The sequence below is a fragment of the Poecilia reticulata genome, chromosome 8, assembly GCF_904066995.2.
Source record: "Poecilia reticulata chromosome 8, P_reticulata-male-v2, whole genome shotgun sequence".
NCBI lineage: Eukaryota > Metazoa > Chordata > Actinopteri > Cyprinodontiformes > Poeciliidae > Poecilia > Poecilia reticulata.
In genome coordinates, this window is record NC_088837.1 from 18,171,347 (window position 1) to 18,187,699 (window position 16,353).

General features: G+C 35.9%; 5 protein-coding genes across 5 annotated transcripts; 4 read left to right on the top strand and 1 right to left on the bottom strand.

Annotated features, from left to right (window-relative positions):
• Positions 1–878: 878 nt before the first annotated feature.
• On the top strand, positions 879–3,030 carry LOC103468876 (hemoglobin embryonic subunit alpha-like). The gene is made up of 3 exons (XM_081610131.1): positions 879–2,423; positions 2,505–2,712; positions 2,814–3,030. The coding sequence occupies exons 1-3, from the start codon at positions 2,326–2,328 to the stop codon at positions 2,940–2,942; spliced, it is 435 nt and encodes a 144-aa protein (XP_081466257.1). The 5' UTR covers positions 879–2,325; the 3' UTR covers positions 2,943–3,030.
• Positions 3,031–6,409: 3,379 nt separating this feature from the next.
• On the bottom strand, positions 6,410–7,249 carry LOC103468717 (hemoglobin subunit alpha-B-like). Its single transcript, XM_008415965.3, has 3 exons — positions 7,086–7,249; positions 6,792–6,999; positions 6,410–6,664 (listed from the first exon to the last, which is right to left on the bottom strand). The coding sequence occupies exons 1-3, from the start codon at positions 7,178–7,180 to the stop codon at positions 6,536–6,538; spliced, it is 432 nt and encodes a 143-aa protein (XP_008414187.1). The 5' UTR covers positions 7,181–7,249; the 3' UTR covers positions 6,410–6,535.
• Positions 7,250–7,878: 629 nt separating this feature from the next.
• On the top strand, positions 7,879–8,716 carry LOC103468716 (hemoglobin subunit beta-A-like). The gene is made up of 3 exons (XM_008415964.3): positions 7,879–8,055; positions 8,159–8,381; positions 8,483–8,716. The coding sequence occupies exons 1-3, from the start codon at positions 7,964–7,966 to the stop codon at positions 8,612–8,614; spliced, it is 447 nt and encodes a 148-aa protein (XP_008414186.1). The 5' UTR covers positions 7,879–7,963; the 3' UTR covers positions 8,615–8,716.
• Positions 8,717–9,237: 521 nt separating this feature from the next.
• Positions 9,238–10,772, top strand: LOC103468715 (hemoglobin subunit beta-1-like). The gene is made up of 3 exons (XM_081610132.1): positions 9,238–9,473; positions 9,922–10,144; positions 10,442–10,772. The coding sequence occupies exons 1-3, from the start codon at positions 9,382–9,384 to the stop codon at positions 10,568–10,570; spliced, it is 444 nt and encodes a 147-aa protein (XP_081466258.1). The 5' UTR covers positions 9,238–9,381; the 3' UTR covers positions 10,571–10,772.
• Positions 10,773–13,335: 2,563 nt separating this feature from the next.
• Positions 13,336–14,615, top strand: LOC103468712 (hemoglobin subunit alpha-1-like). The gene is made up of 3 exons (XM_008415961.3): positions 13,336–13,489; positions 13,568–13,775; positions 14,410–14,615. Exons 1-3 carry the CDS (start codon positions 13,395–13,397, stop codon positions 14,536–14,538), a joined length of 432 nt encoding a protein of 143 aa, XP_008414183.1. The 5' UTR covers positions 13,336–13,394; the 3' UTR covers positions 14,539–14,615.
• Positions 14,616–16,353: the final 1,738 nt, after the last annotated feature.

Genomic DNA, 16,353 nt, shown 5'->3' on the forward strand with positions numbered 1-16,353 from the left:
GATAACGCACTACTGGATCCATAGCAAGTGAGATTACATCTCTACAGTTGAAGTTTGAAACAAAAAGATTAAGTCAACAAAATGAGTGAGCTAATATTTGTCTTGTTAAAAAGCACAATTACTGCTCATCTTTATTAGTAGTTGATTTTGCATCTTTAGAACTTTACTCTTCTGCAAGAACCCAGGTAAAGTATATATTTTTTAAATAGTTATTTTGCCTGATTAGAGATGATCACATATCCATTTGACTTGTTTTGGTGTAACATCTATTTTACTTGTGTAAAATGAGTCGACCTATGCCTTTGCTCTTGTTTAAAATGGCCAGTCTTCTTTAAAAAGTCTGCATTATTGCATCAAATGTGTTTATTGTCCTTACCCTGAGTCAGTGTATCATTAATCCAAAATGAAAGATGGTGCTTCAAATGTTTCATTTGAAAGTAATTATTTTTTAAAGTACATTGCCAGATTAAAGAATAAAACATCTTATCAATCTAATTTCATGAGGGAGAGTCATCTTGTCCTCTGACTAGCATCATTCTCCCCATTTTAAAAAAATTATTTGTATATCACATTTCAGCAAGAAGGCAGTTCAAAGTGCTTTGCAGCATAAAAGCACAAAAATGCAACATCATATGATATGCAGTCAACAGCTGAGAAAATCACTGTAAAACATTACATTTTGATGAGTGCTGTCATCACAATCATCAGTGCACATCAAATATGTTGATGTTTAATTTATTATGGCTCAAAAGCAACTCTAAACAGCCGGGTTTTTAGTCTAGATTTTTAAAGGAACTCAGTGTTTCGGCTGTTATGCAGTTTTCTGGAAGTTTGTTCCAGATTTGTGGTGCATAGAAGCTGCCATGCCTGGTTCTGGCTGCAGAGCAGAACTAGAACCAGAAGACCTGAGAAGTCCGGAAGGCTGATGCAACATCGGGACATTGATGTATTGTGGTGCTAAGCCGTTCAGTGATTTATAAAATAACAGTATTTTAAAGCCTATTCTCTGAGCTACAGGGTGACCAGTAATCATTGTGCTGTTTGGCGACATGGTGTGCATCACACTGACCATGAACCACAGAAAGCAAAGAGGAGAATTGTCATAGATTAAAAAGAAAATTATAGACGGTCCTGTTAAATGTAAAGGCTATCAGGCCGTCTCCAAGCAGCTTGATGCTTTATGTTCTGTTTAACGTATTCATAAATGAGGTACACAGCGTTTCTCAGACGTGGGCTAGAAGTATAACAGGGAGTTCAAAGCACAACCCTATCAGCCAAACTAGAAATAGGAATTGTCTCTTCAATAAGAGTGGATACAGCCCTGCAGCTGCAGTGTGGTTGATTAGATTAGACTCCAACATATATTTTGGCTGCAGGGGCCAGAAAGTAACTAAACTCGATATCTTGGAATGTTTTCAGACAAATCTAATATTTCCCAGATTGCAGAGCCTGGATTTCAAAATCTGCCTGGATCTTCTCCGTCTGCGTTGTTGCATTGTTCTTTAAGAGGGGGACCCCTGTCTATAACTCTATCAGTATAAAATGAAATTGAAAATTGATTTAATTCTGGTAGTACAATCACAAAAAAGGGAAAGCTTTCTGTTAAATGAATTCTTTACAAACATGTTGAACAATGTCTTACAAAAGTATTCATGTGGTTTAAACACTTTTCCAAATTTGATGTAATAACCAAATTTGTGACGTATTTGAATGGAATTTTATGTTATTGACCACATGCTAAGATTAAACTGCTGTCTTCTACTTGAAGGATACATAAATACGGCCAAGTTTCAGATTTATCTTAGTAAAATATTCAAAAACATTGTATCATTTTCATCCCACTTCACTTTGAGCTACTTTGTGTTGTTCTATCAAGTAAAAATACAAACTGCCTTAAAATTTGTGACTGTAACAAGTGAGTGAATCTTCCTGTAATGCACGGAAGCCAGTTTTCCAAGCAGGAAGTGTAAAATCATTACATATTCCTTTAAACAAGATGCAAATGAGAGAAAATTAGAAAATGAAAACCTTTAATTCCAACAGTAAATTTCCCATTTTCTAACTGCCCTTGCCCTCCTCACCTTTATCATTTTTGAATATTTTGTCATATAGGACTGAGTACGTTTGAATAATATTTTGTAATTCAAAGAAATTTCAGAGACAGTGAAAGATTTTTATCTCACAGAAACCGTTGATCAGGATTACTCAGCCCGCCTCCCGTGGACCGTTTCAGAGGAGGTGCTGCTGGGTGTTTCCTCTGCTGCCTCTCAGACAAGTAGCTCTCGCGCTTAGCTGGTTAGTTAGTTGGTTATTGAAACAGCCAAAATGACTAGTCTCACTGCCAAGGACAAGGACACCGTCAAGGCCTTCTGGAGAAAGATTTATCCCAAGGCAGCAGCCATTGGTACAGATGCTCTTGTCAGGTAAATGAGACCTGAAACCTTTTGAATTTCAACAACTTTTTTGTTTACAATTTTACCCATCCATTCTACTCTTCCACTCAGGATGCTGTCGGTTTACCCACAGACCAAGACCTACTTCTCCCACTGGAAGGACATGAGCCCCGGCTCTGCTCCAGTGAAGAAGCACGGAGCCACGGTGATGGCTGGAGTAGCTGACGCTGTGGCTAAAATCGACGACCTGGCTGCAGGTCTGCTCAACCTGAGCGAGCTGCACGCCTTCAAGCTCAGAGTGGACCCCGCCAACTTTAAGGTGAGGATTCAGAGCTGAGAGTGTGGTTTGAGTCCTTTTTTTGTTTTCCCACTTAGACTTGTATGAAGTCTAAGTGTTGTCTCATCACTCGTTTTCCACAGATTCTTGCCCACAACATCCTTGTGGTTTTGGCCAGCAGCTTCCCCAAAGACTTCACCCCTGAGGTCCACGTGGCCATGGATAAGTTCCTGGCCGCCGTGGCTCTGGCTCTGTCCGAGAAGTACAGATGAACCACCTGGAAAGGAGATCCAGACACCTGAATTCACCTTGTGTGATCAATAAATGCATGGCTGGAAAAAAAAAACACAAAATGTTGACTTCTGGTTCTTTACTGAAGATTTGTGTTCTGTTTTTGCAGAAAAGTCAAATTTTTTAAGAAAAGAAAGGTTGCAATATCTTGGTCTTGTGTGAAAAGGGAATTATTCTTGATCTTATATGATCTGATTATGTTTTTGTGTTTCTTAACATAAAGTGGCATAAAGATCTCAAAAAGGAAGATCAAATAAGAACATATCAAATACAACCTCCAACATCTATCAGTTTGTGGAGGCATTATTAATAAACAGAAAATATGGAGCAGTGGGGACAATTTCCAAGAAAAGAAACAAAGCATATTGAAGATCTTCAATATTTTGGGGGAAATATTTCTTAAAAGACAAAATACGAACTTTCTGTACGGTGCTTGTCTCATTACACTGAGACAACCAGCGTTTAAAATGAAATCATATATATATTTCCATCTAAACAATTCTCTGGTGAGTTCTGGGTTAAAACGAGCTTGTTCTTCATTCAGTGAAGTTACTCTTGGTAGATAGAGCAGCCAGGAATTTTACTCAAGTAAGAATACTTCATAATTATATCAGTCAAGAAAAAGCAAAGTGAACAGTGCGCCAAAGCTGCTCCTAATAGTAACCTACTGTTTTCACAATATTATTAGAGTAAATGTAACTGAACATGAAGATTTTAACAACTGTCGCTCTGGACTCATCTTTTATGGCTTTTGATGCGTTAACTCTATAGTTTTTTTCCCCACATGGTTTTCCAGTTATTTGCGATGCACATTCGAGGAATTTCATACTTTGTTCATATATTGGGAAAAAAAAAAAAAAAACAGTAGCTGCAATCAGAAGTTTTGCTTTTCGTCTTCTCTCGGCATTCCTGAGGCCATTTGGTACTTTGGCGCTCTCCAAGGTGCTGCTCCTCCTGTCGCTTGTTTACTGAATTTCATCCAGCAACCAGAATAGCTCCACGGCTAAGAACAATGTAAAGTCTTTCAACTAGCTCGTGTGTGTCTCGTTTTTGTTTTTGTTGTCATAGCTATGAAAAAGATTAAATGTATCTTTATATTTTTTATCCTACTCATCATGAAAATGTTTGTTTGAACCACAGGAAGTAAAGCCTGCAATATCTCTTTATAATGCGTGTAAGATGTTTATGTATGTATATATATATATATATATATATATATATATATATATATATATATATATATATATATATATATATATTATTATTATTATTATTATTATTTCCGTCATGTTTATTACTACGGCATCTACTCAGCAGCAAGTTTTAGACATGGAGCACTTAAACCAATTCATGTGTAGCATTAAGTCCAGTCCAGCGTCGTTTTAATATTTCCAGCAGAGGGCGCCCTAGCTCCATTCAACTAACAGGATTTTTGTTTTAACCCCTATGGCGATGACGTATTTCCAACCTGCACGGTCCCGTCTCTCGCCTAATGGCTCTTGGAAATAAGCACTAGCATGGAAAAGTAGATTTAGGTAACTAATGGAATGGATGTATTCTTATTTTTAATCAAAGCAAAATCAGATTAGAGTTTTAAAAAAGGATTAAAACAAAAGCATCAATTAGACTCAACTTCATTGCGACTTGTTTACTATTCAATAAGTTCAAAATTTGAAAGACAGATTCTACTCGTTTCTTTTTTAAATGTAACCCCCTTTACCTTTGCTCCTTTACTTCTCTGTAAAGCACTTTCAAGCTCACAAATGACCAATATTGTGGCCAGGTCCAGTATTTGAGTGATTGCAAAATCATATAACTTTAATTATTGAGTTAAAAAAAAAAAGCTAATCAACAAAGCAGAAAAGTTAAACAGTTTTGAAGAGTGAATAGGGGATTATATGACAATATTTTGCCTAAAACACACACTTACAGGCATCATGACGAAGGCCCTCACTCAGTTTAATTCAAAAACTGACCAATGTTGTACCACCTGAAATGCAACTACATTTTTGTCTGTATTTACTCTATATTTTTTACACATAAACAAAGCAAAACCGTTATGTGTTGATTTTTAAGCTGCAAATGACAGAAAAACATTTATGTGTAGTACCTATTGTGTGGAATAGCCTGTTTGTTTGTTTGTTTGTTTGTTTGTTTGTTTGTTTGTTTGTTTGTTTGTTTGTTTGTTTGTTTGTTTGTTTGTTTGTTTGTTTGTTTGTTTGTTTGTTTGTTTGTTTAAGGATTCCCATTAGTCTCTACCTTAGTAGAGACTATAGGCTGTACCAAACTAAATGAACTGAACACAGTTAAGAGGACAGAACAAACACCATTCACACAAATCTAAGAAGAATTGAACATTGAACAGCAGATTTTGACATGTTTAGTAAGTTTGTCTGAAATACATCAAACAAAAATGAAAGTGAGCCACATGCCATAATCACACATTAATTAAATAATAAACTGAGATGCCAGCATGTAGGTGGGGATGTTTTCCTCTGGCAGGAGCTTAGAAATGGAAATAGATGAAGACAGATTGGTTCTCACTGTTTTGTCCTATGTAAACACAGTACTTTTTTTTCTAGAATTATTTAAATTTGAGCAATTAAAGATCCAGGTTCACTTTTAAAACTGATTCTTCTTGTTAAGAAACAGTTTGTTTGTGTCAGTGGTGTCCAGACTTTTTTACCATGGGGGTAGAAAATGTCATGAGCCACAAAATTGTAATTCTAATTTGCTTTTAATGAAAATTCAAGAAGATATTTAAATATATTCTGAACATACTTAGAGTTAAAACGGGAAAAATATGCAAACAGGATATGGCTCATACAGGCTTTAGCTCACCGAGCTTAGCAAATTGGCACACCCAGTCTGCGCTTTAGTAAAAGTCTCTGAATGTTTGTAGTCATATTTAATAAAATAAAAGCATTAGCATCACTGATAAAAGAGCAATGCCTTGTGTTGTGCCTTACATCTTCAAAATATTAAAACATTTCTGTATCCTTTTTTTTTTTTTAAAGGCCTCACATCAATAAAAAATGGCACTCTAACATCATTCAAATGTGTATCTGCATCAACCGCCTTTCTGGCAAACCAAAAGTTTTTTGAATTGTGATGGAGAAATTGTTTGGCATCTGCAGGCCCCCAAATTGGACACCACTAGAAATAAATGTTTGTTCAACGATTAAATTATTCTCAAAGTCTGAAAACTCCTCATACAGCTGGAGTATTTATTTATTTATTTAATTATTTATTCATTCATTTATTCATTTATTCTAATATTATTTTTAGATTAATAGAAAATGAAATGACTTGAAATGTCTGCCTTTCGCCGTCTCAACCAAAGTCTGTGCAAATACCTTGAACTCTGCAGCTGCAGACCCCAACCAGTTTTACTATGACACAGAAAAAAAAATCACACAAATCGGAAATAACAGAAGAAAACAAAAACTGAGAATTGAACATCCTCGGATGTATTTTTTTTTATTTATTATTATTGAACGAGTCTCCACATGTTTTAAAAGAGTGTTGAGGATGTGGGATGGTGAAACTCCTTGTTCACACAATCGGTGCGACTTTAGCGGTACTTCTCAGCCAGACCCAAGGCCACGTTCTGCAGGAACTTTTCCACGGAAAGGTGAACCTCAGGTGTGAAGTCAGCAGGGAAGTACATGGCCAAGACCAAAACGATGTTGTGGCCCAGGATCTGAAGATTACACACACACACACACAAAAAAATAAATAAATAATACGATTAAATATAATTGAGCAGAAACTAAACGCGCACATGATCGTGATAATGTGAGTAAATTCAGAAGAGATCTGAAGTATACCTTGAAGTTGGCAGGATCCACCCGGAGTTTGAAGGCATGGAGCTCACTGAGGGCGGCCAGAGTACCAGGGATATCGTCGATGCCCTTGACAGCTTTTCCCAAGGCTGCCATGATGGTGGCACCGTGCTTCTTCACTTTGGCGGACTGAGGGCTCAGATCTCCCCAGTGAGAGAAGTAGGTCTTAGTTTGTGGGTAGGAAACAAGCATCCTATAAGTAACATAGAAAAAGGATTGAAACAAACAGCAACGACATATATATATTTTTAAAAGTGTTTTGTTTAACTTGATGTTTACCTGCCCAGTGCTTCACCTCCCAATTCGGCGACCTTCCCTTCGGCTTTGGCCCAGATGGCCCTCACCGCGGCCTTGTCTTTGTCGGAAAGACTCATTGCTGCCTTTAGTTTCTCAGCGAGAAAATATGAAGATCAAAAGAGCTGCTTTGATGAATTTGTCTCTGCGTCTTTATATCAAGCCTGAATGCACCACGCCTTAGAATCAATCCATGCCAAAACTTTGATAACGAAACTGCCAAATAACCCGTTGCCAACTTGGCTCGATAAAAGCTACCACTCCTCAAATTTCACGTAATCCCTACGTAAATGCTGACTGGTTACAGGAATTAGACCAAGGCGCTGCTCTGGATAACAATTCTATTTTTTTTTCTCTAACTGACTTCTTGAGCTAAATACACAAAATTCACCTAACACAATGTTAAAATCTTTGTACTTGTTTTCTTTCGTCCACAATATGCATTTTTTGCAAAACCCCCCAAAACAAAACAACAACTTTGAACCAATATTAAATATCAGACACTCCCGATTTTAAGTAAATTGAACATGATTCTCCAAACTGGCCATGAGACACCAGTCTGAAACGTATTAACAAAAGAGAGTCTTGACTATAAAGTCAGAAAATTCACATTGTCTACTGTTTAAGAAATTTTATAGATCAATGACGCAGCATGTATCGGCATTAATTGGTGCCAAATATGACGGACGTCATTTTATTGGCAAGTGCACCTCGTCCAATCACAGCCCGTCTTGTCTGGGGGACGGATCATTGGGCTGTGAATAAATGCAGGGCTCGTAAACATTTTCAGACAGTCTTACACCTTTGATCATCAAACTCGTTTTTTTTTTTGCGAAGTCAGAGGAGACTTTCACACCGTCATCATGGTCGAGTGGACAGACGCCGAGCGCACCGCCATCTCCACCCTGTGGTCAAACATTGATGTGGGTGAAATTGGACCCCAGGCCCTGTCCAGGTAACCATGTGAACAAATTTCATTCCGCGAAATGATGATCTCTTACATCCTGAGGATCGGAATTTTTTTTTTTTTTTTTTCATTGTCACTTTTATGTTTTCAGGCTTCTGGTCGTGTTCCCATGGACCCAGAGGTACTTCCCCAACTTCGGTGACCTTTCCACCCCCGCAGCCATCGCCGCAAATCCCAAAGTGGCTCAGCACGGAAAAACCGTGATGGGCGGCCTTGAAACTGCTGTGAAGAACATGGACAACATCAAGAACGCCTACGCCAAACTGAGCGTCATGCACTCTGAGAAGCTGCACGTGGATCCCGACAACTTCAGGGTACGTCATCCCTCACACCAAGACGCAATTGCTTGTTTTGTTTTTTTTTTAATTCGTGTCAAGTTTATTCATTCTTGTTGTATTCTGACTTGTGACTGCAGGTCCTTGCTGAGTGCATCACTGTGGTCGTGGCCGCCAAGTTTGGACCCAGCGTCTTTACCGCTGGTTTCCAAGAGGCATGGCAGAAGTTCCTGGCCGTGGTGGTGTCCGCCCTGGGCAGACAGTACCACTAAGCGTCTGAAGTGGCCGACCACTGAAGAGATGCAGCGAGACATCAGTTTCTGAGCAATTAAACGCTGCCAAAATATACATCAATAAAAAAAACTCAAATCATATGCAAGTGTCTCTGTAATTATTCACCCCGTTTTGAAATAAGAAATCAAATATATATATATAATACATATCTGTCTTTGGTTTCCATTTCAGTGAAATAAATAATGACCAGTGTGTCCAAAAATGTTGAATAAAGTGAATGTTGCGAATGTTGCGTCTTTAAATTACCCGAAATACCAACGGGAGAAACAGAATTAAAACAACAAAACAATAATAGTAATGAAAAAAAATTTCTGAATATCAAGAAGACAGCAAACTGCAACGCTAAAAATGTAAAATTACACAACAATGTCCATATTCAGATTTTAACTTTACACCCATCTTTCTTCTCTTTAACGTGATCAAAAATAATTTGCTCATCATCATCTTTTTAAAATGTAATTTAAAAATGAGATCTGACCAGTTATGGCTGAACATATTAGCCAAGCATATAAACTCATCTTCATAACATCGGCATCATTTTTTTGTTTTTTTTATTTGGGCGTGGCTGGCCTGAATATAAAGATAATTAACGTATGTGGTTTAATCTGCTACGAGCAGCTGGAGAAAACTTGCTACGGACAGAGGAGAGAATTTATGCTTGAAAACATGTCAGTGTTGGTGTCAGGTCATCCATAATGTCATCAAATCTTTTGCCAGACTGACAGTTTATTGATTGCATGGCGTCATGGTGAAATGGACGGAAGAGGAGCGCCGCATCATCAGAGGAGTTTGGGAAAAAGTTGATATTGATGAAATTGGAGAAGAGCTTTGGGCAAGGTAGAGTTAGATTTTAGTTCAAACTGAGGCTTAGCAAGTCTTGTTTGGGTACTATTTTAAAGCTATATATATATATATATATATATATATATATATATATATATATATATATATATATATATATATATATATATATATATATATACATCATCACACCCAACTTAAGTGTGATGATGTAAAATCTCCCGATTATTGTTTTGGTTGAGAGGAAGTTGAGTTGACCTTTTTGCATCTGCATGCTATATTTCAGCACCAGTCGCTGTCCTTCTATTACTGTTGACTCTTGTGTTTGAAAATGACTTCCAAGTTGAGGATATTCTTAGATATATGTTTGTATGTCAGGAGTAGCTTTCTGCTTTCTGTGACGGTTTACCCATTTGTGTAAATCAAAAAAAAAATTGTGCAGGATATCTCATCATAACCGGCATCGTATTTCTCACATCGACAGAGCTTTGATTGTTTACCCCTGGATCGAGCGGTATTTCGGCTCTTTTGGCGACATCTTCACCACTACAGCAATTTTAAATAACCCCAAATTGGCCGCCCTGGGAAAGGTCGTGCTATCGGCTCTGGACACAGCCGTGAAGAACATGGACAACATCAAAGCGATGTACGCTTCTCTGAGCAGGCAGCACTACGAGAAAATCAAAGTGGATCCGGATAACTTCAGAGTAAGCTACTATCCTGACGTTCAAGCCACAAATAGGTCATGTAGGGAAAGCCGTTTGAGAATTTATTAGAGATAAAGGACGGTTTCACCGTTTTTTGTGAAGTGTGAGATCCGCTTGGTTCAGTAGTCCATTTGTAAAGTAAATTAAATACAAAATTCTAGCCTGTACAAAGTAACTTATAGCTTTGGTGACAAGTGACACCAAAGCTACAAGTAGGGGTGTTTGTTCTATAGTGACTCATTGTTCCCGAAATTTATGATGTCGGATGTTTTTTTGTTTGTTTTTTTTCCCCCGCAGCTTTTGGCCGAATGCATCACAATTACCATCGCCTGCAAACTCAGAGCTGAGCTGAACCCTCAGGTCCAGGCCACCTGGCAGAAGTTTCTGTCTGCTGTGGTGGAGGCTATGAACAGTCAGTACAAATAAAAAAAAAAGCAGACCCAGGAGAAAAATGTACCATTGAATAAAACCCTCTTTTTCAAAAGCATTTATGTGCTTGTCAACATGGGAAAACAGAGCAAGTGCTTGAAGATTTGCAGAAGCTGTGTGCCCACGGTAGTGTCGTGTGTGTAAGTTGAATTTTTGCGACCCCTGGAGGCAATAAAGTATATAACAGACTACTGTGAAATCAGAGTTGATTTTTTTATGTTTACAGGCTAGAGAAATCAACAAAGGTGGGTAGAGTTGCCAAAATGTGCATTACTCAAACATATATATATATATATATATATATATATATATATATATATATATATATATATATATATATATATATATATATATATATATATATATATATGCACACACACATAATCATATAAATAATCACAAAGTAACAATTCCTGGTTGCTGAAACACCTTCCTCCATCTTTTCACTATAAAACTTATTAAACAATACGTTTATACATTAGAACAGTGCATAGTACGTCTCGTGTCAATATCTATTGTTTACTGTAACTTCTTCAGCTTTAAACAGGGTCAGCAGATAGAATAACAAAGCTTGTGTAGAAACAAGAGGTTTCACTTCAATATAAATATGTGTCTGTCTCTCATAAGATTTTGGTTAAAACAGCTGTTCTACATTTCATAGTTAGAGTATCCAAAAGGTTTACTAAAGTAAAATACTTCATAATAATATTACTCAAGTAGACATGAGAAGTACGGTAGAATTACTCCTGAAAGTAATTTTGCGTCCTTAAAACATTACTCAGGTAATAACTAAGTAAATTTAACAAAAGCTCTGGATATTAAAATGAATCAAAAATGTCCAGCAATAACCATATGAAATGTTAAGGATTTACCCAAAAGTATTTATGTTTGATATTTTATTTTACACTGAATGTTTTTTCTTTTCTCTCTTTGATTTGAAATAGGCTTAAAAAGCTGTTAAACATGTTATTAGTTCTACTTAGTTAGAGTGAACAAAAAAGCTTTATGCCAGCAGAAAAAAAAGTTTTTTGAGTCTGAAAATGCCACAGTGACAGTTTATGACAACAATAGGTCATATGGACAGTATAGGAAAAAACAAACATAAATAGCTAACATAAATGAACAAAGGTGTTTGTAATTACTCTTAGTCTCTTAAATCGTTATTTTTTTCACTTTTTATGGTTGTTGCAAGTCTATTTAAACTTCTAAGAGAAAAACTTCTCATGACAGAAGCCATCAATAAAAAAAATCAGCTACCAAATTTCTAAATGTTTTTATGTTCATTTGTTTTTCCACAAGAGGGCGCTAAAACGCCGTTGCAGAATTTTAAAAGTGTCTCAGACTGAGTTTTGAATAAACATTTTGCTCCAAAAATGGCTTCCGTAGTGAAATATCTGTTGCCATGGCATTTTTAAAAATGTCTTATATTAATATTTTTAAATAAATATATTTTGATATTCACTGGCTATAGACTGCAATTCCTAAAAATAAAAATTAGTACGGAAACAATAATCCAATTAACTTAACTTTATTTAATTTAACTTAGTTCTAATGTTAACTTACATGGATGATAACTATTAAAAAGGTGGGAAAATAACGTTTGACCTCCAAATATCATTATCTATCTTGATATCAACCATTTATTGTTGTTTTGTTATAATACATAATTGTAATAATAATAATAATAATAATAATAATAATAATAATAATAATAATAATAATAATAATAATAATTACTACCACTATTAATAATACTACTACTAATGAAGATAATAATAATAATTTTTGTTTTTACAACTACTACTACTGGTAGTAGCATTAGTAGTAGTATTTTTAAATTAAGAAAGTTCCAAATAAGACAAACTGGGGAATAAGACAAAGTGGCTGTAGAAGCTAGACATTGTTAAATACCATCAACAAACAGCAGAAAATCTGCCTTCGACAAAAAATAAGAAAATAAAAAAATAAATAAAAACCTTCATGTAATTAAATGAAACAGGCGGGAAGTGAAATGTTTAACTGAAGCTTGAACAGCAGTCAGTGAGGCCGCTTTGGTAAACCACTATCTGTCCCCTTCCTGCGGCTCTGCCCTTTTAAAGTTCAGATAAGTGAAGAAACATATTTGGTGGAAGCAACTTTTACCGCATCAGAAAATATATTGCAACCCACTGATAACCAGGAATGAATTAAAAATTGGTCAAGATTTTAAATCAGTACCACAGGACTGTCCTTGATAAAATACTGTAGATTTATCCTCTAACAATTATGAACCGAATCCCATTAATATGTCCACGCTCTCTGGTTTTGTATGTTTGGGTTTTCTGTTGTCATTAGTTTATTTTGACCTTATAAGAATATATGTATGACCCTTCAAACTAGATCACATAGCTTGTGACATCTATAATTTTTGTTTTAGTTGTATGTGTTTTCCAAAGTGCTAAAAGCCGTGTGTATTTAAAATTAAAATGTACAAAAGACACACTTAACTAAAAGATGATACAATTCTAAAACAATCACTTCACTTGTTTAAATTTTCAACTTGATCACAGTGAAGAAAAAAAGAAGTACTGTTTCACATTTAATGAGAAGTTCAAAGTGAAGCCTGTGTATTTTGTAGAGGTTACACTGAGCTGCTCCTCACTCAGAGCCCATCTATCGATTCTGTTTACAGCTTATCTCATCTAAGCTGCAACACTTTGCTCGGAAGGCGTCCAATCAGAGATATCTCGGAGGTGTCCCTGCCTTGTCCAAGCCCTGTTTGTTTCCTATAAAAACCCCCGCCACAGATCGCGGCATTCAACCCAAACAATCAACCAAGAAGATGAGTCTCACTGCCAAGGACAAGGAAACAGTCAAAGCCTTCTGGGCTAAAGTGGCTCCCAAGGCTGAAGACATTGGTCAGGATGCTCTGTCCAGGTAATAAAGACCTCCATGTCGCTGATGTTACCTGAATTGTACTTTTCTGGGTTTATTTATACACTCACATTCTTTTAGGATGCTGTCGGTTTACCCACAGACCAAGACCTACTTCTCCCACTGGAAGGACATAAGTCCCGGCTCTGCTCCAGTGAAGAAGCACGGAGCCACGGTGATGGGTGGAGTAGCTGACGCTGTGGCCAAAATCGACGACCTGACCTCAGGTCTCCTGAGCCTGAGCGAACTGCATGCCTTCACTCTGAGAGTGGACCCTGCCAACTTTAAGGTACAACTGGTGATCAACAGTCAGGACTGTAAAGACACCCTTCAAGCCACATCGATGGATTTAACAGAGCAACTTTGGAATAAAAAGATTAAGTTCCTGATATATTAAACTGTAGATAATTTTTTTTAACATTAGTCAATTGAATTTTAGCACAAACTATTACATTTTCATGCCAAAGTTTAGTTTATTGCAGTTTTCTAAAACTTTTCTTTTTCATGATGCTCTATAATAATCATTAATTTATTTCGAAATGAATAAATATGTGCTACACCTTTATGTACTATTATTTGAATTTTATTTCACTTTTTTTTTTAAATTTTGATATTTATTTTTTTTTATGAAAACCAGAATAGTTACTATTTTTTTATACTAAACTTATAGTACTGTATTTCAAAATAGACTCCACATCTGTCTCAGTTATTTTTTTTTCTTTTAACATTGATAGCATAAAAACTTAAATTTAATTTATGTTATGCTTTTTAAGATTTATTTTTAGTTTTTTATGGCATATGTATGTAGGAATGTAAAATATTCCTTCTCTCTATTTCTTTATTTTTTTGCATTCTTTGTTTCTTTCTCTTTTTCTTTTTGCAAAATAAAATTGCAATTATTTTAAACAATCATCTTTTCACAGATTCTGGCACACAACATCCTTGTGGTCTTCGCCATCACGTTTCCCTCTGACTTCACCCCGGAGGTCCATGTGTCTGTGGACAAGTTCTTGGCTGCTCTGGCCCGTGCCCTCTCCGAGAAGTACAGATAAACTGGACACCTGGAGAAGATAAAAGACATGATACTACAGCTCCCAACAGTCTGAATATAAATAAAAGACCAAAAGCATTGAAAGTGTCATTTATTTCTGGGTTTTTGTGTGACTTTGTGCGTTTCGGTATGTCTCTAGTTTTCTTGCTGGAGCTTAAGTTCTTTTAGTACAATCTTTCTGTTTCCAACCAAAACAAAATAATTGTAATAATCCTCTTTGATAATTATCTCTGTAATTTATTTGATCATTTTGGAAGTTTTGTGACCACATTTTTAAGAAGAAACGAGTCATTAGCCATCCCTGAAAACAGGTTTTGAATGTTGGAGATTATTCCACGGCCTCCTGCTTGACAGAGACAAACAAGAGTGATGTATCTCACTTTGTGGTGTTGATATTCTGATGTAGAGTGAAAAACTGATCAGTCAGTACAACGCTAAGATTTTTTTCTGCAGATCTGCACCGAGTTTGCATGCATTTCAGGAAATATTTCTGGCTGCTGCTTCTTTACTAAAAGACTCAGTGCCCTTTTAGTTTCTTTTTTGTACTTAAACCTATAAATGTGCTTTTTGTATTAAGGCCCATTCTTTGATTTCACAGTAATTGTTTACAAAATCAGCAGGGGGGGATCTAAGGTGTGTTAATGTAGTTCAAATATTAAAAGCCATCATAAGAAAATGCTCACTTGAATTATTTGCATTTAATTGTGTACAAATTACTTCCAATTGCACTTTGAATCAAAAACCAACAAAGACATTTACAAAACAGTGCTGATATTTTACTGGTGAGGGCCAATGCTTTGCTTCTCTCTGAGTTAATGTTGGGACTTTCAAACGAATGAAGATGAATGTTACTATTTTCTTTGATGAAATATCTTACTCAGTGTGCCCATGAAATGAAACCACACTTTCTTGAACTCTAATTCTTTGGGTGACGTAAGTATTCAGAGCTGACTCTTGACTAACAGTCAGACTGACCTAAAGTCAGCAAAGGACCTGATCATGATATTTTCACTTTGATATTTTGCTGTCCGTCTTACCAAGTAGGTCACCTCCTAATGCCACTACTGACTTGTGAGCTTGGCTTGCTCAGAGAATAACCAAATCCCAAGAAAAAACAAAAACAAAACAAAACAAAACAAAACAATTATAGCAAAATCTGACTGAGGCCAAACTGTTGTGTTCACAGCCAAACAGATTTTAAAAAGAAACTGGAAGAAGAGTTAAAAGGAAATAAACAATATAAAAACAACTAAGAAAGAAGTGGCAACAATTTACCCAGAAGTTAATATAAATGAACCTATATTATTATAATTATTCTTTTAAAAAACAAAGAAAATGTTGCATCCAAAAATCAGAATAACCAGAAAACCTAAAAATAAGTCTAATTTATGTTCAGGAGTCCTAATATTTTTTTTTTCTTCTGTCCGTTCAACAACAGTGCAGCAGAAATATAAAGATGCTCTGCTGATAGTGAGCTTGCAAATAATCCTCTTTGTCATTGTCATATTTAGTCATTTTGTGTTTCAAAAGCTCTAAAATTCAGATTAAAAATTCACTAAGTTGGCTTGCAGTCAAATTTGTATTCAGGTTCAGTGATATTGTCTCAATTTTAGTGCCTCATGTCCTTCTCTATCTTTGGTTACCCCGTAATTTAATATTATTTTATTATTATTTGTTTGGTTTTTTTACACCACTAAAAATATTCAGCTTTGTTTAGAACAAAGCAAACTGGTTTTGACTGACAAGAACTTACATTTTTTTTCCGATACAACGCAGGTCAAAAACCTTTTTATTTTTTGCTTTTCAGTTCCTAAAA